The 22785-nt window shown below is 48.7% G+C and overlaps 2 protein-coding genes across 2 annotated transcripts in view; one reads left to right on the top strand and one right to left on the bottom strand.

Moving 5' to 3' along the window:
* Positions 1 to 4422: 4422 nt before the first annotated feature.
* On the top strand, positions 4423 to 6926 carry CEBPG (CCAAT enhancer binding protein gamma). Its single transcript, XM_019654554.1, has one exon. The coding sequence runs from the start codon at positions 6227 to 6229 to the stop codon at positions 6674 to 6676; it is 450 nt and encodes a 149-aa protein (XP_019510099.1). The 5' UTR covers positions 4423 to 6226; the 3' UTR covers positions 6677 to 6926.
* Positions 6927 to 14144: 7218 nt separating this feature from the next.
* Positions 14145 to 22785, bottom strand: part of PEPD (peptidase D) — a 126549-nt gene continuing 117908 nt past the window's right edge. Inside the window, exons 13-15 of the mRNA XM_019654525.1 lie at positions 18670 to 18854; positions 15165 to 15356; positions 14145 to 14677 (exon numbers count right to left, since the gene is read on the bottom strand). Of these exons, the coding sequence (XP_019510070.1) occupies positions 14540 to 14677; positions 15165 to 15356; positions 18670 to 18854 (515 nt within the window). The 3' untranslated portion in view covers positions 14145 to 14539. The remainder of the gene's footprint in view (positions 14678 to 15164; positions 15357 to 18669; positions 18855 to 22785) is intronic.

Below are 22785 nucleotides of genomic sequence, written 5' to 3'. Positions count from 1 at the left end.
CCCCGCGCGGCGTCTGATGCAACCTGCCGGCAACTCCCGGCGGGACCGCTGAGCTCATCCCTGGCCGCCGCCCAGCGCCGCGGCGCCACCCGCCGACCCCCGCGCTCCCCCGGGCGCCCCTCGCCGCCGGCCCGAGACGGGATGAAAGACGAGGGGCGCCCACTCCAAACCCTAGCCCTCTGTGAAACGTGCAGTTGTGACAAGCCAGGCTCGTATTGGCCCCTGGGGATAAAGGGTGTTCCCAGAATAGCAGGAGGTGGACCGTATCTTATTTTAGTGCTGCATGGGATATTTCCTGAGCCGCCAAAACTGCTCAGTGTGGGGTCTGTTCAGAAGTTAATAGAGTGATAAGGAAACCAGTTGATTTTTACCGACGTGACTTTACAGAAAACTGTTATGCTTCTTGATGGAGCTATAGTTTGAATACCCGGCAGTTGACTGTTGAACATAGGTGAGATGAATGTGCAACAACCACGAGTTGAATAGTAAAGAGAATGGCAGGAAATGAATAGCTTCCTTAGCCTGGTGGAGGGAACACAGTGAGGAAAACAGCTGGAAGAGGTGTGTGTCTAAGATGGAGAGGATGGAATTGCAGGTTTGAGGGGAAGGGTAATCTGTTCTTCCCAGTCGGCTCGTATGTTTTTATTCTTCAAAAGGTGTAAGTGTTTGGTTTTCCTCTTGCCTGAGGTTTATGCTTAATCTGGCATCTTAAGATGTGTCAGCTTGAGAAAGGTTTTAACATTTGTGGGTTGCACAAAAATTGGTAGTTCTGTCCCTGAGCCTACACTCAGTTGAATCCTTATTTGAAGGGAGCGTTCCTTAATTCAGATAGGCTCTGTGACTCCCGAAGACATATTTGAAGTAAAAGACTATAAGGGCTCGATTTACTAAGAAACTCTGCATCTAAAAGTTCTTGAGATTTCAAAGTTAAAGTCTGGTCAGCTATGACCACTTAAGTAATATTTGGGATAAGCTATTCTTAAAGTTGATTATTTCTGGAAGAACTTACTGTAAACAAGGTTAAATAATTATAGGATGCTAGGGAGCTGAATTTTTCGATTTCTTGATTCCTGCGTCTGGTGGGCATACTTAGCTTTTTCAGTCATTTTTAATACCTGCCTAAAAAAAAAAAATAGGTGGAAACAAAACCTCATTTTTTCCAGAATATCCTTTAAATTCACAAGACCACGTCATGACTGTCAGCAAGGTTGTCTGATCATGGAGAGGTGGTTTCATCCCTTGGGATTTAAATAGCACATGGTGAGCCCTTGGTAAAGGCAAATTGGACCTCACGGGGCTGAATTTGGTCTTATGTTCTAAGATTGCCTCACCTGATCGCAATAATGGTAAATACATGTAGCCGCAATTCCAGATTTATTGTGTACTCTTGGGAGGGGACACTTCCATGGGTTCTTGTATTGGCAGGTACATTCGTCTCCTACCTTTTTGGCTTTCCAGCCCTATCAATTAAAAAAAAAACACATGACCTCCTAACAGGTGTATATTTATAAAAAAGATGTGTTTATTATTTTTTGTATGTTGTAAATCAAGTCAAAAGTGAATTTAAAAAAAGACAAATGAACATACATTTCCTTCTCATACTTACGTACTCCCTGAAGGGATGTACCCTCTTTCATTGACCTCCGTTTTGAGTCATGAAGCAAGCAGTGGCAACTACATAGAGGTGTCCTTTGACTTTGCTTACTTTTGACTTCACTTGTATAGTACAGCGTTGGCAGACCCTGGCAACACGTGCCTAAGAACTTGAGATTATTACGTGGAAAACAACTGGGCTAAGTAGAAAATGAAGGCTCTCAACTGAAATGAAGCAAAGACCAGACAAGAAGGATGTTCACTCTATAGTCTGGGGACTTGAAGTAGCAAATGGAACTGTGTTTTTGTTTTCCTGTACACCTTTAAGAAAGACCAAGAACTTTAGGGAGTAAGACCATGATATCTTAGTAACTCTGTTTAGTTGCGGTTGTTTTAAGACATTTTAAAGCTAGAGTCTCATTTTTATAAGACATTTATAAAAATAAAGTTTTTTTCTTAGCCTTTTGATCCTGTATTCAACAAATATTTCTTGAGCACCACTATATACCTAGCCCTGCTCTAGATGCTGGGTATGTGGAGATGAAGACAGTGGCCTGCCTCGAGGTTAGTCTACAGGGAGACACACTGAAGGGCTGGTGTTGACAAAGAAAGGGGGGGGGGACGAATTGAATAGAAGCACACAGAAAAGAGAAAGCAAGGACCTTTTAGTGGTTTAGTGTTGTTGAGGTGTGAAGTGTAAGGGAATAGGGACTGGTGAGAGGGTTAATACCTTGGATTTGATCCTGTGTGTTGGAGCCACAGAAGAATTTTCAGCAAGAGGGTGTGACATGCTCAAGTTTGAGTGTTAGATTGCTCTGGGGACAATAAGTGGTTGGAGGGAACACTGCTAAACCAGAGGCGACTAGTGCCCCTGAGAGATGATGTCAGCCTGAGGTAATTCTGTGGCATGGGGATGCAGAGGGGTGGTGGATGTGAGGCTTTTTGGGGGGTGGAGTGGGGTGGGTAGAATTGTCATATACCAATGATTGAACAGATTTGGAGCAATATGAATATTTTGGAGTAGAGACCTTCACTGAGGAAATTTGAGTGAAAAATTTATTTGGGGGGACCAGGGAGGAATATCTGGTTGTGTATGTGAAAAGAAAAAAATGACAAGGGGGTTAGGAAAATTCTTGACAGGTTTATTTTCCCAAATGGAACTTGAGAAAATTTGATTTTGTTTTACACATTCTAACATTCTTAGTTTTCAGTGTGTTACTGATTTGAATGAACATTACTTGAAATAAGCAATCTGAATGTTAAAAAATGTTACCCACTCAGTCCATCTTTCTTAAGATTTGTTGTTAATCTGCAGCAGTGGCTCTCAGACTTCAGTGTCATCAGAATCACTTGGAGGCCTTATTAAAACAAGTTTGCTCAGCCCTATTCCTGATTTCCTAGATCTGGGGCAGCCTGAAAATTTATACTTCTAACAAGTTCCAAATGATGATGTCACTGGTCCAGGGACCACACTTTGAGTACTACTGCTCTTTAATTTTTCTACTGCTTCCTGCTGGAATGATTCACATGGAAGGAAATAAGGCACCACCCTGCTTCCTGTAGACTGAACTTTGTAATAGTATTTGTCCACATAGGAGCCAGACTTTCATTTAAGGTTGAATATCCAGATTGGAAATTAACTTATTTTTTGCCCATGGTAGGTTGCTCAGATGTTTGTGGAAGGAACAGAAGCACAAATGCAGTGTAAACTGTAAAGTGTGTAACTTTTAGAGGCAGCTGTTTGCTCAGTGTAAAAATAAAATTGATAATCTGTTTGGAGTTAAATCTTAGCTCTTTTGACTCTTTTTAGTTGGTTCATTTTCCTTAATGACTGTCTCTTCACTTTATCTAGCTTGTCTTTGGTTGAAGAACTTTAAAAAAAATTTTTTTGGGGTTCTTTTTATTATCTCCAAGTTTCCCTTTCTTACAGTTTTACCAGTTTGATGATTCTTTGTTTTTCAAGACAAAGGGCTCATTTTCAAAACCTCGCCTACTATGTTCAGCCTAGTACCTTGGCAGGATGGGTCAGACTGACGTAAACGAGCCCTTCCTTATCTGTGGGCACAAAAATGGGCATGAACATCACTGAGTTTGGAGCCTTTAGTAAGAGTTTTTAGTCACTGAAGTTCATGGTATGTTGTCAGAGTCAGAAGGCGTTTTACCATTCTACAGCCCCCATTTGCAGAGGGGGAAATTGAGTCTCACAGAAAGGAAGGAATTTTTCCAAAGTGAAATGTAGAGCCAGAGCCAAGACAAGACTTGACCTGGTTCCTGGTCTGTACTTCTTTAGATCATTGTTATCACTGAGTTGACTATAGTAGAGATTAGCTTTAAAGACAAAAAATATAATTGGTATATGAAAAATAAATAAGGGCCGGCCGTAGTGGTGCGTTGGTTAAGAGTTGGCTTGGGACGCCAGCTCTGAGCAGCAGGGCCCCGGTTTGGATCCCACATGAGGGCCAGTGACGCTGCGCCCTCACAGCTAAGATGGTGAACAACAGCTCGACCGGGAGCTGGGCTGCTGTGAGTCGCTGTTGAGGGCGTAGGCTGCAGTGGGGCTGGCCGGCAGCTGGCCTGCGCTTTCGTGAGCTGCCCGTGAACTGCCAGAGCGGCCGTCCAATGGCCATGGAGCGACTGCCTCACCTGGGAAGAGCGCAATGATAATACCAACATGGGACAGTGAAGTGACGCCCTCCAGTAGACTGAAGAACAGAAGGACAGCAACTTGTCTGTTCTCTGATTCCCCAGTGCTGTTCCCCTCCCCCAATTCCCAATAAAATCTTTAAAAAAATAAATAAAAAGAAGATAAATAAGATGAACATGATTATAATTGTTAAGAGGATCCCAGAAGAGGTGTTAACCGAGTTTATAAAAATTGCGTAAAACGCTTATGTTCGCTTGACACTGAATAGGTAAGCAATCGTGTAGATGGTTCTTGGTAAAGGTGGCTCAAACTGACACTAAACTGCCACTTTTTAACTGGAAGAAAAAATAGACAACATAGTAAATTATCGGGACATTGTGAAGTGTCCATTACTGAGAATAGACTTGGAGTAGATATCCATCATGGCTTGGAAGGAAGCTTTCTGTCTTGCCTTAGTACTGTAGTGAGAACAGATGACCCATTAGCTCAGGACTGCCTGCGTGGCTTTAAAAACAATTGAAAGTAATGATATATGGACTTTTTAAAAGCAAAGATTTTTTAAAAAGCAGGCAAGTAGACAGTGTTTATATAGAAGTGCCTGGCTAAAGGTTTGGGTGAAGCTACTAGTGTTTACTAGCAGCTTTTCTTAGCTGTGATGTGCTCATTGAGGCATTTCATAATTGTGGCTCCAGGTTTTTTTCCATGATGTATTATAGTTTTAGCAGTTTTATGAAAAGAGAACAGAATACTTTTATGGTTCATAACACTGCTTTCTAAATTTTTAAGAGTGCTGTGACTTCTTGGTGGACAGGGTTCACTCAGCTGAATAGTCAGTTTGCCTTGGAAAGGCCTTAACGATGATAGGATCAGTATGGTTTTGACACATCTTGAGGCAATTGTAGCGACCTAGCTGATTTATAGTAATGCAAATATGACTAGTTTCTGAAACTGCCTACATTTCTGCAGGCAGCACTGCAGTCACGTGTCAGAATTGGCCTGTCCTCTGAGGGCCTTCAGCAGCCGGAAGTGGGGGCAGGCACTGCAGCTGCCCCAGCTGTGTCTAGCCCGAGTCCCGGTACTTGCACTCCCTTGGATGCATCATTAGGGCTTTTCTTTCTTTGCTTGTGTTTTTAGGTTGACTGCGTAGCTGTGTTTTTGAATTATGTCAAGAAAAAGACACTATTAAAAGTATGGTGAGATGGGAAAGCAAATTGGGTGTCTTCAGGGACCCTAAAACTATGATCCAAGAAACTAACTAGGGAAATCACTGTAAACTATCATTTGAGGTCATTGAAAAAAATAAAAACAAGTGAAAATACCTTTTCAAAATATCCCATAAAGATATACTCTGGGAGAAAAGGCAAGTCCTTGATGACTCACCCTCTGCATATGGGAATAAGGAACTGTAGCCATCACAGCATTCCTGATAAATACTGGACGCTGGGCTCCCCTACAGCATTGACTTGAACCAACAGCTGAAACGCCCCCCTTTCATCGCAGGTGTCTCTTCTATCATAATTGAACTCAGCTTTTCCATGTTTAACCCAAACAGCTCAAATTTATCTCTGGCAGATTGCCAAGTGCTATTAATTCATATGTGCTACCTAATTAGTGGTATTCTTTTGTTTTTCCTCCCATTTTTGAAAACAATCACAGATGGGCAGTGCCCTCAGGGTTTCAGGTGGGCTGAATGTGGCCTTGTGGTGCTTCTGTACTAAGCTACCTTTCTCAATTAAATGATTTAGACTTCTGAAACACTGCAGCAGTTGGCAGCTGCTGTAGACTTTTCTCAGCATAATCAATTAATGTTGGCTTGCTGTTAGGTACACGCAAGTATAATCTCATTTGATCTTGTCATTTCAAATATTTTAATGCAATTTATTCCTTAACTAGGTACATGTGAAGATTTCCTGGCAGTGTAGAGTGGAAACCATTGATCACCTTGCCCTCATTTCTGCCTGTTCTGTGTTGGCAAGGGAGCGTGCCCAAATGAGCAAGATATCACAGCAGAACAGTACTCCAGGAGTGAATGGAATAAGCGTTATTCATACTCCGGCTCATGCCAGCGGCTTACAGCAGGTTCCTCAGCTGGTGCCCGCTGGCCCTGGGGGAGGAGGCAAGGCTGTGCCTCCAAGCAAGCAAAGCAAAAAGAGTTCACCCATGGATCGAAACAGTGATGAGTATCGTCAGCGCAGAGAGAGGAACAACATGGCTGTGAAAAAGAGTCGGTTGAAAAGCAAGCAGAAAGCACAGGATACACTGCAGAGAGTAAATCAGCTCAAGGAAGAGAATGAACGGTTGGAAGCAAAAATTAAATTACTGACTAAGGAATTAAGTGTACTGAAAGATTTGTTCCTTGAGCATGCGCACAACCTTGCAGACAACGTGCAACCCAGTAGCACTGAAAACATGACAAATTCTGATAATGCAGGACAGTAGACCTCACCTCTTCCAAACTTCACAACTTGTGGCTTGAACGTTAAAGGTGTGACTGCACCATTCATATCAATGGCTGACCATTGTCTCGTTCCTTTATTCAAAGATCCATTGAAGGTTTTTTTTCTAGGATCAGCACTGAAGAGTTGATTAGCTAAAAATATTAGCCATGTAATTCGAGTATCTGGTTTTAAATGATACGGATTTTTGTGGGGATAAAGAAACAAAGTTTTAAGGTATGTGGTAAAAAAAACAAAAAATAAAAAAACCTGGACCTGATGTTCTTAATAAATTCTGACTTCCCAAGAAATGCTTTTGTAGGTTGACAAAAGGAATGGGGAACTGGTAGGTCACGCAGAAGGTTTTTGGTTAGTTTTAATGGATATGGTTAATGGATTAAGAAAAGCTGAATTCCATCTATTAATCTGTAATTTTATTTTAAGTTATGTAGTAAAAATCCTTAGGGCTGTAGAAACCAATCACTTTGTAATTTGGAGTGATTTTATGTACAGCATAAACCTTGGTTTAGCATAATTAGTACTGTTTTCTCTGACAAATACAAGTTTTTGAATAACTATGTCAGGTTAAGTAAAGAAGCCCCGTTGCATTTTAAAGGCAGTATGTAGCCAATTGGCTTAAAAATATGAATAACATTTAGTAAGCAAATAGGTTAAAAAAAAATTAAAGCATATTGGAATTATCCTTTTGGGATACCTTTGGGTATTAGATTGGCATTTTTTTGTATCCTAAAAAGAACTCCAAAACAACCCAATAGTTTCGAGAAACTTGTGTCATCAAAATTTTAGTTTCTGCAGATGCTAGTAAAGTAAGCATCTTTTTTTAAATACTATTTTGACAGCCAAGTTAGTAAACAAAATATCTTAACAGTTTGATCACACGAGCTACTGGTAAGGATTTAGAATATTAATTCAGCAGGTAGTTTCTCCTGTATTCAGATACCATCAATGGGGCAGTGATTTTGAAAGGCAAAAATTCCTTGTGAAGGATCATTTGGTGTTTAATCTTGACCAACTGATTATTAGAAAAATGCATCATCAACTCCATGCCATCTCCCAAAACAATAGTCTAAGAAAACTTGAAAGTGTAAGGTTTAACGTTTAATTTATTTTGCTTAAATACATCTTTTTATATTTTTGTGGGCTGTTCTTTTAGAATTTTTGTACCACTACTTCTGTTTAGTTATTTTATGCTTTTATGTCCCATAAATTATTTTAGAAAGAAAATAGTAATAAAACTCAGGATATTGACATTTTTGTTGAGAATAAAAAATGGCAATCACTAAAGTTGGGATTCTCTAGTCTGATTTATATCAATGTTGGTAGTTTTGATTGTCCTTGACTTTTTTTTTTTTTAAAAGCACAATTCTAGCTCAAATTTGTTGGCTTTGTAAGGTTGGGTGTTTTTTTTTGTTTGTTTTTTTTTGTGCCTGGCCTGGTGACAAGAGACAGAGTCACATCTGATTAAAAAGTTTGTGTTACCAGGTATCACATTTGAACATGGTCATTTTTGGCCACATCACTGTTTTCATAGTAGGACCTGGGACAGTGTAACTAGCATGTAACTCAAGTTGCCACTCTGGGGTTGTTAGAAGAGCACTGTCTCTGTTCTTATGGGCAGAAGACATCACAGTGCCCTGAAACTTGCCAAAGCCATTGTTAAGGCCGCGAGCCTGCCAAGAGCCCCTTCTGCAAGTAACAGGAGCCCCGTGTAATTTCCCATGAGCTGCTGTCCCAGGAGGGTTAACTCCCTATAGAGCCAGGAGACAGTGTAGGGGTTTCTATTAGGGTTCAACACCAGTTTACTTTGGAGTATTGATCTACTAGAAATAGATGTTTTGAATAATTAGGAGAGCCCCACAGATCTTGCTGAATCTTTAATAGCTGATCGATGTTATATAATTAACCTATTTGGAGATGCAGTTAGGTATTTTGAATCTGTAAGCACCTATACTAGGTTTTACATTTTATTTACTAAAACATATCTTTCAGAAATTGATGTCTCCATGGAATTGATGGTTACCAGTTATATGAATTGACCTATCTTAGAAAAGAAGCTTTAGGGAAATCATCAGGAATGTGTACTCCATATTTCAAATCAGAACATAAAATTGGAACTTCAGGAAAATAGATTCAAGTTTTCTTTTTACCTATGCAAATCAAGACGTTAGCACAAGCGGTCCTTTATGCATAAACAAAAATGTTAACCATTGTCTTGACTATGTTACTGAAGTGTTTGGGATTGAATGTTTTTAGTTTGATAAATTTATCAGTATAAAACTGAGGGAAATCAAATATGAGGAATGGATAAGTTCAGAGTTTTGGGAATTGTGAAATGACTTTTGTAACTTTTGTTTTGTAGGTTATATATGAACCATTAGGATTTGATCTGCCTTTGCTGGCAGGTCCAGTGGTTTAGGAATTAGGCTTTAGCATATAAATTTCTCGCTGGATCTGAGTATCCTGGGGTGGGTGCTTTCTGACTGGTCTTGGCCGCAGGTGGTGAGATCAAGAGCAGCATTTCCTGGTGTCTGGCCCCTTTCAGTTACGGGGATGCGAGTTCAGAAACTTTGGACATTCTCACTAAGAAGTAGTAAGATTGTAATAAAATAGGACCAGAACAGGATCACATGACCAGTCACGAGTGTGAAATTCCCAAATTTACCTAAAAAAGTAGAAGTATGTACAATTTAATATTTGATAATAAAGGAAATCGTAGTGACTTTTGATGTTTCTTAATCCCCATTAGAGGGCTTGAAACTTCGTACCTGTACAACCAGTTAGCACTGAGTGCTTTTTTGATGCCTTAGAAATAGGGAAAAAAATTTAGTTTGACAGAAGCTAGGAAGGAGAAAGTCCATTCTACACCTGTTAGACCTGCCTCTCAGGAAAAAGTACTTGTTTTTTTTGTTCCTGGCTTTCCTCAGTTTGTGAGATTACTCTATTTTTTTTTAATATAAGTTTATTTCTTTCAATGAATTTGAAATAAAATAAAAAAACCTTTGGAATAATGGCTGTATTTCATTGTGGGTTTCTTTATGGTAGACACCGAGAAAGTAGTCCAAATGGTAAACAGCTCTGAAGAGCAGGCGGATCCCCTGCTGTCTTCCGTCTCAGCCCAGGGGTGGGGTGGTGAGGGTACAGGGACACGCAGGGGTGCTTCTTTCCAAGTCTAGGTTTCCCTTAATGGATAGAAACCGTTTTCACCAAATACAGAGTGCCTGTATATTCTTTGTCACCTGGTCTAATCTGAAAATGTTTATTAGAATAGAGGACACAATCACTGGGGTTCTCGCTTATACACCTAGGATCTCAGTGGTTTCCATTTACAGGGCGGCTGGAAATTAGTTCCTAAGTCCGCAGTGTCAAAGTAAGGCATTTCCCTTCATGATACAATTCATGGTATGTATATAGTCTTCATTTACATGAAGACATCGAGTGTCTAGAAAGGAATTCATAAATACGGAGTCCAAGAAGCTGACTTGAGTGTTTGAAGGGAAGATGCCATTTATTTTTTTATTTTTTATTTTTTTTTAATTGTTAGTTTTAGGTGTACAGAACAATGCAGTAGTTGTCCTTTTTACCCTTTACACAGAAACAACCCCCTCCCCCATCCACTGCCCTCCCACCCCCGATATCATGCTTGTCTATTACTATTCCATTGACTCCATTCCCACTCTCTACTCCACGTCCCGTGACTATATATGTATATAATTATAGTTGACATACATTGTTATTCAACATCAGCTTCAGAAATACAGTGCGGTGGTCAGGCCTCTAAACCAACTATGAAGTGGTCTCCCTAACAAGACATAAGTCCATCTGGCCCCCTAAAAAATTTACAACATATTGATTATATTCCCCAGACTGTCTTTTCTATCCCTGAGGCCATAATGTAGTTAACAATTTGTATTGTCTCATCCCTTCCCCTTCTCCATCCCCACCCCCTCCCAACTAGCAACCCTGTTTTTCCTCTGTGTCTCTGAGACTATTTCTGTTTACATTCCTCATTTATTCAGTTTTTTAGAATCCACGTATAAGTGAAAACATATGGTATTTGTCTTTCTCCGACTGACTTATTTCACTTAACATAATATTCTCTAGTTCCATCCATATTGTTGCAAATGGTACTATTTCCTTCTTTATAGCTGAGTAATACTCCATTGTATAAATGTACCATAGTTTCTTAATCCAGTCGTCTACTGATGGGCATTTTGGTTGTTTCCAAGTCTTAGCTATTGTGAATAGCGCCGCAGTGAACATAGGGGTGCATATATTTTTTCGGATTAATGTCTTGGGTTTTTTTGGATAAATACCTAAGAGTGGGATTGCTGGGTCATAAGGTAGTTCCATTTCTGGTTTTTTGAGATACCTCCATACTGATTTCCATAGTGGCTGCACCAGTCTGCAGTCCCACCAACAGTGCACCAGGGTTCCCTTTTCCCCACAACCTCACCAGCATTTGTTGTTTGTTGATTTGTTGATGATAGCCATTCTGACTGGGGTAAGGTGGTATCTCATTGTGGTTTTTATTTGCATTTCCCTAATGCTAAGTGAGGTTGAACATTTTTTCATATGCCTGTTGGCCATCTGTATGTCCTCTTTAGAGAACTGTCTCTTCATATCCCCTGCCCATTTTTTAATTGGGTTGTTTGTTTTTTTGGTGTTGAATTGCATGAGTGTTTTATATATTTTGGATATTAACCCCTTATCAGATATCTCATTGACAAATACCTTCTCCCATTCAGTAGGGGAAGATGCCATTTAGATACATGATCCTTCAGTTATGTTCATGTCTTGAGAAATGTCTACTTCTTGCATCTTAATGAAAACTGTAGTACAGTAATTACTTCTATGGGTGCTATGTCCCGTTTCATTTTTTTCAGTGAGTTGTCATTTTGAATCCAGTAACTTGTCTTGGGGAATTTTATAGCCATGACTTGTGAAGGTGCCAGCTCTTTTTTAATAAAAACCCTTTTAGACCTCCTGCTCTTTCACTGCCTGTGAGTATCTGAAGCGTCATGTGCAGCTTGCGCATATTCATAGGAGAGCACCTACCCTGACTATGCCTTTCCTGCAACATGCCCACTGCTTGCAGAGCTCTCAGCCTGAAAGGCATGCAGCGCTGTCCAGAGAATGTGGGGGTTGTGGAACCGGCCTTGAGAATGAAGTTGCTAGTGACACGCCTGAATACCCAAGTCTTGCCGTTCCCTGTGAAGCAGCTGTTAGAGCCAGATGCCTTGTCACATCACCACCTTCCAGTTCTACCTCCTCAGTGTCTCTTTTGCACCTGCCTACTTCTCCTCTTCTCTCCCACCCTTGCAGCACCTCGTCCTCTCTGCGAGGACAGGATTTGGTCTCCCTAGACCAGGGGTCGGCCAACTGTGGCTCGCCAGCCACACGCGGCTCTTTGGGTACTTTCCATCTCAAAAGTTTGCTGATCCCTGGAAAGGCCAATCCTGTCCCTCACAACAATTTAAAAACTATTTGAGAGCCATAAATATATTTTTATGTAGTCACCATTATGTGAATAATATTCTTCAAAAATTTTATAAATGAAACTATGATACTTTTATTTTCATTTTCAATTTTACTTCAGAGCCACATGCTCGCGAGCCACAGTTTGCTGACTCCTGGTGGCTCTTCCGTCTCAAAAGTTGGCCGACGCCTGCCCTAGACCACTGCAAACTCTCCAGAACCTTCAGTTGTTCCCCACTGCACAAAGGGGGAGACCCGCCCTTGTGGTGTGGCTCCATTTGATCTCGCCCACGAATTTCCTTTCATTCTCTCCCATAACTTGGCTGTGGCTTCAGGGCTTTGCCAAGCTTTTTACTCCAGGGCTGCCTTAGGAGGACAGCTCCTTATGACTGGAATGCCTCCGCTCTTGCTTTTCATTTTTAACCCTTCCCGTCAGCCCCCTGGCTTCCTAGACAAGGCGAGTTCTTACCTTCCTGCATGGCACTTGTTTCTGATGGCACACTTGTGCATGTTGAAGGCAAAGCCTCTCAAGACTGCGGGCTCTGAGAGCAGGGAGCGTGCGTTTATCAGACCCTGGCACAAAGGAGACGCTCAGTTATTGAATGCATCTATGGGCCCTTCCGGGGTTTTGGAACGGCTTTCAGTGCTGTACAGCTTTCTGGAGGTTGTACAGATTTCTGCAGTGGTTGGAGATGTAGCAGGTGGGTACCTCCTCTGAACGTGGCGAACGGCAGGTGGCTGCTGCTGGCCACCTGAGACCTGCACCTTCAAAGCATGCCCTTTGACCTACGAACCTGGGTGAAACCAGAGGCCCGCCTACATTCCCAGCATCCCTCCTGGTCGGAGCATTTCATTAACTGAGATTGTTCCTTGTTCTCCTTTGTGTACGTGCTTGGTAATCAGAAAACATTTATGTAAAGTGGGCAGTTTGGGTATGAAATGTGTGGAGAAAGATGTATGATACACTCAGCTATGTTTGTTAATGAACAAAACTATTGTATATGGTTCATTTAGAGTTTCAACCTAACTTTAACCTGTTTTATCCTGGGAGTGGGGAAAATTGAACCCTAGACACTAGAATATGTCTATCACAGGCACAGCTGGGGTAGAAATACCAGGCGAACTCAAAACTCCTGACACAAAGGCAATCATTACTTAAACTGCTCAATGTCACGAATCACTTAGGGAATATAGCTGCACTAGCAGAAAACCTTAAGAACTGGATGTTATAAATCTAAGAAACAAATAAGATAAATGGTGACTTGGAACTGAAATTGTTTTATTTTAATGTGGCCACATTACATGCACTTTTGTGTTATTGCCATAGGAAAAAATCAGTTTGTACTAAACTCTTGAATGACTTCTCAAAATGTCTCTAGCTTGGGCCACAGAGTTTTACTACCACATCACGGTTTCATCTGATATCTTTTCTCACTTGCCCTTCACCTTGGCTCAGAAACTCCTGGACAAGAGCTCAGTGAGGAGACAAACCTGGAATGGTGCAGAGAAATCTAGAAGCCGGTTTCAGGGGCTGGGGCAGTTCTGTGGGCCTTTGGGAGAACTGGGAAAACAGGTAAGGACAGGTACTCTGCCACTGGCAGGGACCAGGCCCCTGGCCCAGATGGCTCACGGCCTCCGAGTGGAATTTGGTCAGTGGGCTTACCTTTACCTTACCGATGGAAGGAAGGAGAAAGCGCGCCTTTGCCATGGTGTGCGGCCTCTCAGATGCTGGCTTTGCTAGCCTGTCGCGCATGTAAAGGATATCAAGGAATCTGCAAATCTCATGTTTTAAATAACTGCCTTAAGTGCTACCTAATTCTGCCCCCTTCAGAAATCTAGCTTTGAAGCAGTCACCACATCAAAAAGGCTTTCGTAGCCACCTTTCAGTGTACGCGAAGGCCTGGTGTGGGAGAGCTCTGTATGTGTATATGTGGGTCAGTGATGAGGATGAAGGACTGAGAGGGCCATGCACAAGGGACCATTTTAGGAAATCTTTTATTGCAAATTCCATTCTGTGATTTGATTTTTGAGAGAGAAAACACTGGAAATCTTTCTTTCTGGGGCAGAAGAATACAAGTGACAGCAAGACACATTTTAGTGGCTAAAGTACAGGATTATTTGCAATTAGCATTTTAAAAGCCACTATCATCTAAGCTTAGTAATAACAGATTAGGGTGTGATCTTGCAGAAAGGTAATAAAAAAGCTTCTCCCCCTAGAACACAGTACTATTTGGTGTGATCAAACGTCGATGCTGGCATGTGATTTCGGAGCACCATCTCTTGCTTCTGGACAGCCAATCAGCAGGCTGCTTGTTGTGAAGACAGGTGGCAAGGCCGTGTCCCCAGTCCCACTGGGCATTCCTGGCTGGCTCTACTTTGGGCCAGAGAAGGGAGTAAAGGCCTTGTCACAATCTGCCATGCATGCTTCGATTTCCTCCACTGTGCGGGGCACACAGGTCAGCAGCTCCATGCCACTGTCAGTCACCACGACGTCCTCCTCTATGCGGACCTGGGTTAGACCAACAGACTCTCAGTATGTCTGAGCTGGCTTCATGCGCTAGATTAGAGGCCCAGACCCACCAGCTTCTGGCTGACCTCCACTGAGTGGGAGGAGCCCTTTCTGAGGAATGGTCAGTACTGCCCACGAGGGAAGGGGCTGGCCTCAAGGCCACTGCTGAGAGGAGGGCTCGTCCCCTGGGGCCATCTGCTCATGCCATCTATCCACCCGCTCCTTGCCCCTTGCACCTTGCCAGGTGGTTGGGAGCCCCTGGAGTGGGGCTAGATCTATGGAGAATCTATGTCTTTCTGTTGAGGGGTGAGGCACCTGTCCGGTGACAAACCATCAGAAAGGGCAGACCAGGTCCTTCTTAAATGAGGAAGTCAAGATTGTCCCTTCTCTCCCTAGGGCTCCTGTCCCAGGACAAAGAGGTGAATGCAGCAATGTGTGTGTGCAGGGGAGTATTCTGGGAGCAAGCAGGGGGCCCATCGGAACTCACCCCACCAAATCCACGAAAGCTCTGCAGGACCTCGCGGTTAAAGAAGCAGGCGCGGGCTGGGTCAGCCAGGGCCTCGTCCAGGAGGTGGTCGATGAAGTAAATGCCCGGCTCCACGGTGAGCACCATGCCTGGCTCCAGGTGCCGTGCGGTGCGCAGGCTCCGCAGGCCGGGCTCGTTAATGCGCTCCACGCCCTGTGGGGAGAGGACAGGTGAGGAGGACCCCACTGGTGGCTCCCAGGCTGGTGTGGAACCAAGGAACCCGTTAGCTCCAGCCCAGGGCCACTGAGGCAGCAGGAGACAGATGGGCACAAAGAAACACCCAAGCGAAGCCCTCGTTGGCCCATGCAGGCGTCCACGTGTGAGGGCTGGTTCCAGCCCTGTGGGGTCTCACTGCAGCTGCAGGGAAGGCTTTGTGACCATGGGGGTCTCCAGCTCACACCCCTGCTGTGCTGCGCCACAGACACTTCAGAGAACACCCTCTGCTCTCTGTACACCCATTACCCTCAGAACTGCCTGCGGGAGCCCCGTGGACGCCACATGCACACACACACGGCATGCTGCCCGTGGGGCTGGCGGGGAGTCCAGTGGCCCTCACCTGGGCCCTCTCCCCGCCAGGGGAACGGTAGAAGCCAATGCTGTGAAGCCAAAAAAGCTCTTAAGGAGGCTGCAAGGCCGCCTGGCCTGTGTCTCTTCTAGGCAGCTCAAGTGGAAACCAGCCCCAGAAGTGCTGTGCCTGGCTCCCCCGGGCCAAGTCCCAGGTTTTCCATATGGGCTTCCAGGAGGAGGGACAGGTGCTGTCATCAGGACGGGCCTGCCAGCACCAGCTCTAGCGTGTAAAAGCACAAATGCAGACGTACCCGATGTGCATGGCCCTTGCCCACACTCTGCGCCCTCCAGCTGAGCCCTGGGCAGCGGCTCCCAGCCCTTGAGGAGGAGTGAGTGGCAGCGGCAGCTGCTCCCTGCAGAGGCGCCCCCTTCCCCCACGTGCACACTCAGCCTGGGCCTGTCCACTCACATGGGCACAGCCCACAGGGCTTCCTGGGCTGCGAGGGCAGGTGGTGCCTAGGATGCTTGCAGAAATTTCCCTGCCTTCCCCAGGTCCCTGAGGTACCCATCTGGCCTTCGGGCCAAGGCCTGTGAGTGAGTGGGCAGCAAGCAAGCTTTCTGGCCGGGCTCTGAGCTTGCCCTGCCCCGCTCAGAGCAATCCCCTGCAAGCCCAGCTGCTGGAGACGGAGCTGTCATTTCTGACTGTTTGGGGGCCAAGAACATCAGACTTCAATTAGTGGTTCATGTAAGGTAACCAGAAACAGGCTGGCTCGGCCTCCACGGCTGGGCACAGCAGGGAAAGCTGTGACCGTGATTCCGTGAGGGCGGGGACAGCGGGGCACGTAGATACTGGCGTACACAACTACTCTGACCTGGCGTGAGCCAGGCTCGGACAGAGGTGATGGGGGGACACCAAGGTACCGTGACCCCTGTGGGTCATACTCTGGGCACAGATGCTGTCTGCTGTGGCACCCAGCCCCACACCACTTTCTGCCTGGAGGGGATAAGGCAGGAGGGCAGGGGCCCAGGAAAGGCCCGGTCTAGAATGGCAATCCCTGTGCTCAGGGGCCAGGTGCTTGTGGGGTGGGGCAGGGGCCTGTCTTCTGCCCAGAAGCTGTCAAGAGCTCTGCTCCAGGCTTTCCTGCTCCTGCCATCTGAAGTCTGTGCCTGGCCTGGGCACCCCCTCCCTGTCCCTTACCTGCATGCTAACCCCTAAAAGCCTGTCCCCTTCTCTCATTCTCGGGTTGTCAAAGGCCAGGGGCCTGCCTGGTGGAGGCAGAGACCTGACATGGTCATGTCCCCTGTTCTCCCTCAGTTGCCATGAGCCCCGCTGTGGGCGGTTTGCTCAAGCTTGCACAGAGACAAGCTTCCAGAAAATTTCAGGTAAGGAGAGGGGAGAGTGACAGGGATCCCCGGGGGGCACAGGAGGCTATGCCTGCCTCAGCCCACTGACCACTGCCCCTTCAGAGCGTTAGCCCTCAGGAATCTGCCCTGGGGGTGCCCATCGAGAAGGACTAGAGCAGGGCAGGGAGAAGGATGGGGCCTGGGCTGAGTGCAGAGCAGATCCCACAAAGGGGAGAGGCCAGGGCCCAAACCCCGCTGGCCAAAGGACGCCAGCCCTGATGGGGGCAGAGCGCCGGCCTGTGCCGGGTCCACACCGGCTTCCGCCCGGGCAGAGGGCTTGACAGGGCCTCGACGTTTACTGAGCTCCGAGCAGAGGAGACCCAGATATGTCTGTAGGCCTGAAATAAAACAAATGACTTTTATAGGAAAAGCCATATTTTTTTCCACAATGTTTATCTGTCAGAAGAATAGACTCTGAGCACAAAGGGCTGCTTACTGGAAAAGATGAAAACAGTTTGCTGCCAATTTTCTCTGGTGGAAAAAAAGTGCTCTGGCGACTAATGAATAACGAGCCTCAGTTAACAATGTCTGGAAGGCCTTGCTCTTGGCTTCCTGCACACAACGTGACGGATAGAAATTAGGAAATTAAAACTGATTTTGTTTCTCCAAATTTAACTGTTTACACTTGAGGAAAAAAATAATTGAATAATAATGCTTCTCTTGAGCAATTCCCCTCCCTTCCCCCCAAATCGTTCTTAGTGCTTTCAAAATACCCTGCAGCCAGCAGGCCGAGCCTAGTCTTGGCTAACTGGCTGCTGGGCCCCAGGGCGTGCGGCGATTGCACAATCACCCCCTGCACTGTGGGCATCAGGCCAGGTGGCAGGGATGGCTTCACCCCCACCCACCGGGGCCTGGAGAGGCTGCAGCCACCTGCCGGGCAGGGCCTCCCGAAGGCCCTCTGGGTGGTCCTTTCAAGGAACAGTTGGTAGGAGGTGGAGGGGAAACCCAGTCTGGAGACACCCACGCAGGCCTCCCTCCCTCGCCAAGGAGATGAGGAGGCCATGGGGGCAAGCGGGCCTAGGGGTCTGGGGGGCAGAGGGTGTAGCACGGAGGGGCGGGGGTTCTGCTGCTGCTCAGCTTGTGAGAGCACCGGGCTCAGCTAGTCCCAGGAGGGACCAGGGCCAGCCACCAGCTGGTGGAGCCTCATCACCCCTGTCAGAATGAGGCCAGAGGCAGGAGGGCGTGATGGGCGCAGTACCAGCCCTATCCCTAAGACCCAGCTTCTGGGCTCCCACTGCTCTGCGGGGACCCCATGCCCTGCACACTGACCACCTACCAGCCTGCAGGAAAGGCGCCACACACAGTGCACAGCAGGGCTCACTGTACAGAGCGCACCCATCTCGCACGGAGGAGACACGCTCACGGAAGCACCCCTGCCTTGACCAGGGCCCTTGGGGGGGCGGGGAGGGGAGGCCTGTGGAGCAGCCTGGGACAGGACCAACCAATGGGTGACAAGGGAGGAGGGGCCCCATTTCTCCTCACCCTGCCTGTCACCACAGCCCACCCTTGGGAGGGCCGGGCTAGCGACAGCTCATACTGGGTTGTCCACACTGACCTCGGGGTAGCCTCCCACGTCGTGCACATCAATGCCCAGGAAGTGGCCAAGCCCATGAGGCATGAACACGGCCCCCAGGTGGGCCTGGAGCATGGCGTCGACGCTGCCACTCAGGATGCCAATGTGGGCCAGCTCTTCCAGGTGGATGCGATCTGCCAGGCGGTGCATGTCAGGCCACCAGACACCTGTGGCTCAAAGGGAGACTGCAGTGAGCGGAGGGCGGGAGTGCCTGAAGTAAGGGACAAGGGGGATGTGGCTGGGGTGGCCCTCCATGCAAGGCTTTCCCGACCACAGCTCGACCTGGAGCCCCTTCCTTTTCACTGTGTCCTCAGGGGCAGGTTCCTGTCACCCATGGCCAGGGTCCCAGCCCAGGTCGGCTTCCAGCCCCTGCTGTGTCTGTCCCCCGCCAGTGTGTGCTTCTGGGGCCAAGGGAGACCAGCCAGGTCCCTGGCCATCAGGAGGAGAGGTAAATGTCCCCAACAGTGGATGTGGGGTGGCCTCAGAGAGCCCCAGACTAGGTTCAAGCCCCAACGCCGAGCGCCTCAGACTGTGGGGCCAGGGGAGCACCCCTGCACAAACCCAAATGGGGGTGAAGGTGCAGCTACACAGCCTCACGGGCTGGCCGGTAGGGGTCTGTGGCCCCGCCTGCTATAAGCTGTGGCTGACCATCTCCATGGCAGCCCAAACATTCAAGCCTCAGGCTTCTAATCAAATTCATCTTTGCCCCATATTTCTGGGGCAAAGGTCACTGTGGAGTGTTCCCAGGCAGAGTTTTGGGGCAGGCAGTCTCTACAGGGCTCAGCGGTCAGTCTTGTCTGGCCCCTGGGGAGGCCCTTGGAGGCTGCAGCCTAGGGCTCTTAGAGAGCTGCCCTCAAAAAGCCTCGGCCATCCCCAGGGCACAGCGGATTCTACAGAGTCCCACCTTCAGCCTCGCTCAAGGGCACCGGGCGCTCTGCCTAAGTACCAAATAGGGGCCTCGGCCACTGAAGCTCCCTGCCCCACCCCATGAGGGCTGAGTTTGGGGCAGGTCACGTGCCTGCCAAGGCCACTGACACCAGGACACACAGGGCCAGGTGGACAGGGTGGGGGCCTGCACCCCTATATTGTGCTCTGGCCAGAAAGGGTAGCCACCACTGGTCCCTGCGGCCCCCTCCATGTGGGTAGCAACCCTGGCTCCCAAGGGGCCTCCAGGCCATACCCTGCCCTTCACATCCTCCGTCACTGACGGCTGCTGCAAGAGGAGAGCACTGGGATTCTGCACTGTGAGGGGCCTCGTGGGCCTGTGCTGGCCAGGATTGGGCCCCAGGGCCTGGGCTCAGGGCTCTGAAGCTCTGTGGCTGGCACAGGCCAGACAATGGGCTCAAGGGGTAACGAGAGAGGACAGCCCATCCTGGGATATAGGCCATCACCTCTCAGACACTCGAACTGGGCACCAGTCCCCCAGGTGGGGGCCCCTTCCCTGCCAGTGACAGAGGCCCCACAGTTGGGGTCTTGGGGTGAGGTGAGCTGGAGGCACAAGGCTGATCCAACCAACCTCTTGGGTCCCCAGGATCCAGGCTCTGAGCAGGTGGGTGGGGCTGTACCCTGGCCAGTTCCCAGGGCAGTGGCCAGCCCATGCAAAGTCCAGGGTGGAGGACACCCAGGCCTGTCCCTAGAGACAGAGAGCCTCCTTGGAGTCCAGCCTGGTTCTACCTAACTCAGCCCACGAGGCGCTGAGGTGGTGGTGGTGTCCTGGAGTCTGGCTACAACTGCAGCAGTATAGAGGGAGACCCCGGTCTGCACCCCTGAGGGTGGAACCCGAGTCGGGGAGACCCTGAAATGGAGTCCTGGGGAACTAGATCCCAGCTTGTCTGCTCCTGCTGTGATCCATGCAAGCCTTCGCCTCTGTGAGCCTGAGGCCTCCTGTGTCAAACAAGACTTATGGGGCCCTACAGGGTTGGCTACAGAGGCTCTGGTATCTACCGGGGGGGGGGGGGGGGGGCTGGGTCAGTATCCCCCCACCTCCCCCAAAGTGCCAATGGCAGCACTATTCACCTATCACTTGTGGCCAGCCAGACCCTGGGTCCACTTTGGGTTCACTGCATTCCTGGGGCACAAGCTGAGCCTGTCTCAGCCTCGGGTTCACTGCTCTTCTCTAAAATCGACCAACCTCACCTCACCCTCCCCAGGTCAGGCCACCTCTGCTGCAGCAGTACACAGGTCTTTCCACCTCAGACCCTTTGCTGACCTGTGACTTCTCATCCCTGGGGGCTCAGCATAAGTCAGCCCCTCCTGGGAGACCTTCCGTGGTCTCTCTCCGCTGTTCCAATTATTGCTCTCCTTGAGCCTTGTCCCTTAGACAGGCATGCTTCCCTGCTTCTCATGTCTCCCCAGGGGAAGTGGTTGTCCTTCCGGGCACCCCGGGGCCTGACAGAGCGCGTGCCGGCTCAGGGGCGAACGTGCAGCGCGCTCTCTCCTAAGGTGTGCTTCCGCCAAAGGCTCCGGGCCTGAACAGAGCCATCAAGCAGCCCTGCAAACTTGGCTCCATCCGACGGCCTGGCCCCTGGGGCTGAGACAGGGTGTTGCATGCAGTAGCTGATGACGCCCCAACCCCAGCGAGACTCCGTTTTTCTTCAGCGGGACCTTTTCCAAGTCGCCAAAGTAGAACCCCCAAAAGCAGCCTGCCTTCAAAACTGGCCAGTTTCCACAGTGGGCTGCGGTCTCGGCCTGGCCTCGGTGGAGGCGGAGATCAGGTATAAATCATGCTCCGTGCTGGCTCCTCTCCTGTCCTCGTGGCCCCTTGTGGGGCCGGACGTGCGGGCCTGGGCGGTCCCCACGGCGCCTCTAGTCTTCCTCGCCTGCAGGCCCCCGGGGCAGGCCTTGCACAGCGCTCTTGGCTGGGAGTGAGAGTTTCTGCCTGTGTGTGGTTAGGGTTGTGACAGTGACTAAACCTCCAGCAACTTGGCGCAGCGTCTGGCCCGGATGGTGGTTACGACACCCATGGCCAGGGCAAGGGTCCCTGAAGTGTGTGGAGGTTGCTGTCCTTGGGCTAGGTTGGAGGGGTGGGGTGGGAACAAACCGGAGGGAGGCCCAGCCCACAGTTTGAGGCCCACGCCCTGACTCCCGGGCTCCCCTCGCCTCGAGAGCCCACGGGCCCCTCGGAGCCCACACGGCCCAGCCAGAAGACATCCGTGGTCCCTCAAGCCTGTTCATACTGGGGACACCACACTGGGGATCACACTGCAGAGACTGGGTGCCGTCTGCCCTGCCCTTCCTCCCACCTCCAGCACGCACCAAATCTCGTCCTGTCTTCCCGAAACACCTGAACCTGGAGCCTTCGTGGGCCCACACCTGTCCTGGGCCCCTGCCCAGCCGCATCCCCCACAGCCCGCCTAAGGCCTGGACACCAGGGCCAGCTCTTTAGAACACAAGTCAGACTGGGCCAGCCCCCACCCCGCGTTCCTCAGCCTGGCTTCCACCTCCAGCCTCAACCATTACCTGCTCCTGGGCCAGTGGTAGTGAGTGCTGGCCTTCCACCTGCTGCTCCCTTAGCTGGGACCACCTCTCCAAGGCCCCTCCCTTCCCAGACTCACTCTCGTTCCTCCTGTGGGCCTCTGTGTTGAGACTTTCTCCAGGAAGCCCGCCCTGACTTCCCCTTCCTGCGCTGCTAGAGCACAGCACAGTGGCATAGTCGCGCCCTTGTTACAGTCTCTGAGAGGGCAGGGACTGTGCCCTACTACACGTGTGGCCTCAGCAGGAACACCAGCGTCCCTCATGGTTCTCTTGCAGCCAGAGCTGTGACCTCATGGGCCCAGGATGTGGGTATGCCCCACCCCACCCCACTCCTCTGTGCACTCAGACCCCAGGGTGGCAGGGTAGCCTCTGTAGCTGTGCCCCATCATCTGCCTGTTGACTCAGAGGGACCAGAGTCCTGGTGCCTGGGCCCCAGTATGTGTCCGAAGCAGCCCCAGGTCACCAGCTGGTCTTCTGTGCCCACCTGGTCCCGCTTAGGCCACATCTCCCCGTGATGGGCTGGGAGCCTGCTGGGCCTTCTGCCTGGGCCGGTTCCTCGGAGCCTTAGCAGCATCCATCACAATCTTGGGGCCTCCTGCCCAGAGTGTGACAGCCTGGGGGCTT

The sequence above is a fragment of the Hipposideros armiger genome, unplaced genomic scaffold (genome assembly GCF_001890085.2).
Source record: "Hipposideros armiger isolate ML-2016 unplaced genomic scaffold, ASM189008v1 scaffold_224, whole genome shotgun sequence".
Taxonomy (NCBI): domain Eukaryota; kingdom Metazoa; phylum Chordata; class Mammalia; order Chiroptera; family Hipposideridae; genus Hipposideros; species Hipposideros armiger.
Note: the sequence above shows the minus strand (reverse complement) of the source record. Positions and strands in the feature narration are given on the sequence as shown.

Coding starts and splice junctions, on each gene's coding strand:
- CEBPG (XM_019654554.1), top strand. CDS start 6,227: ATGAGCAAGATATCACAGCAGAACAGTACTCCAGGAGTGAATGGAATA.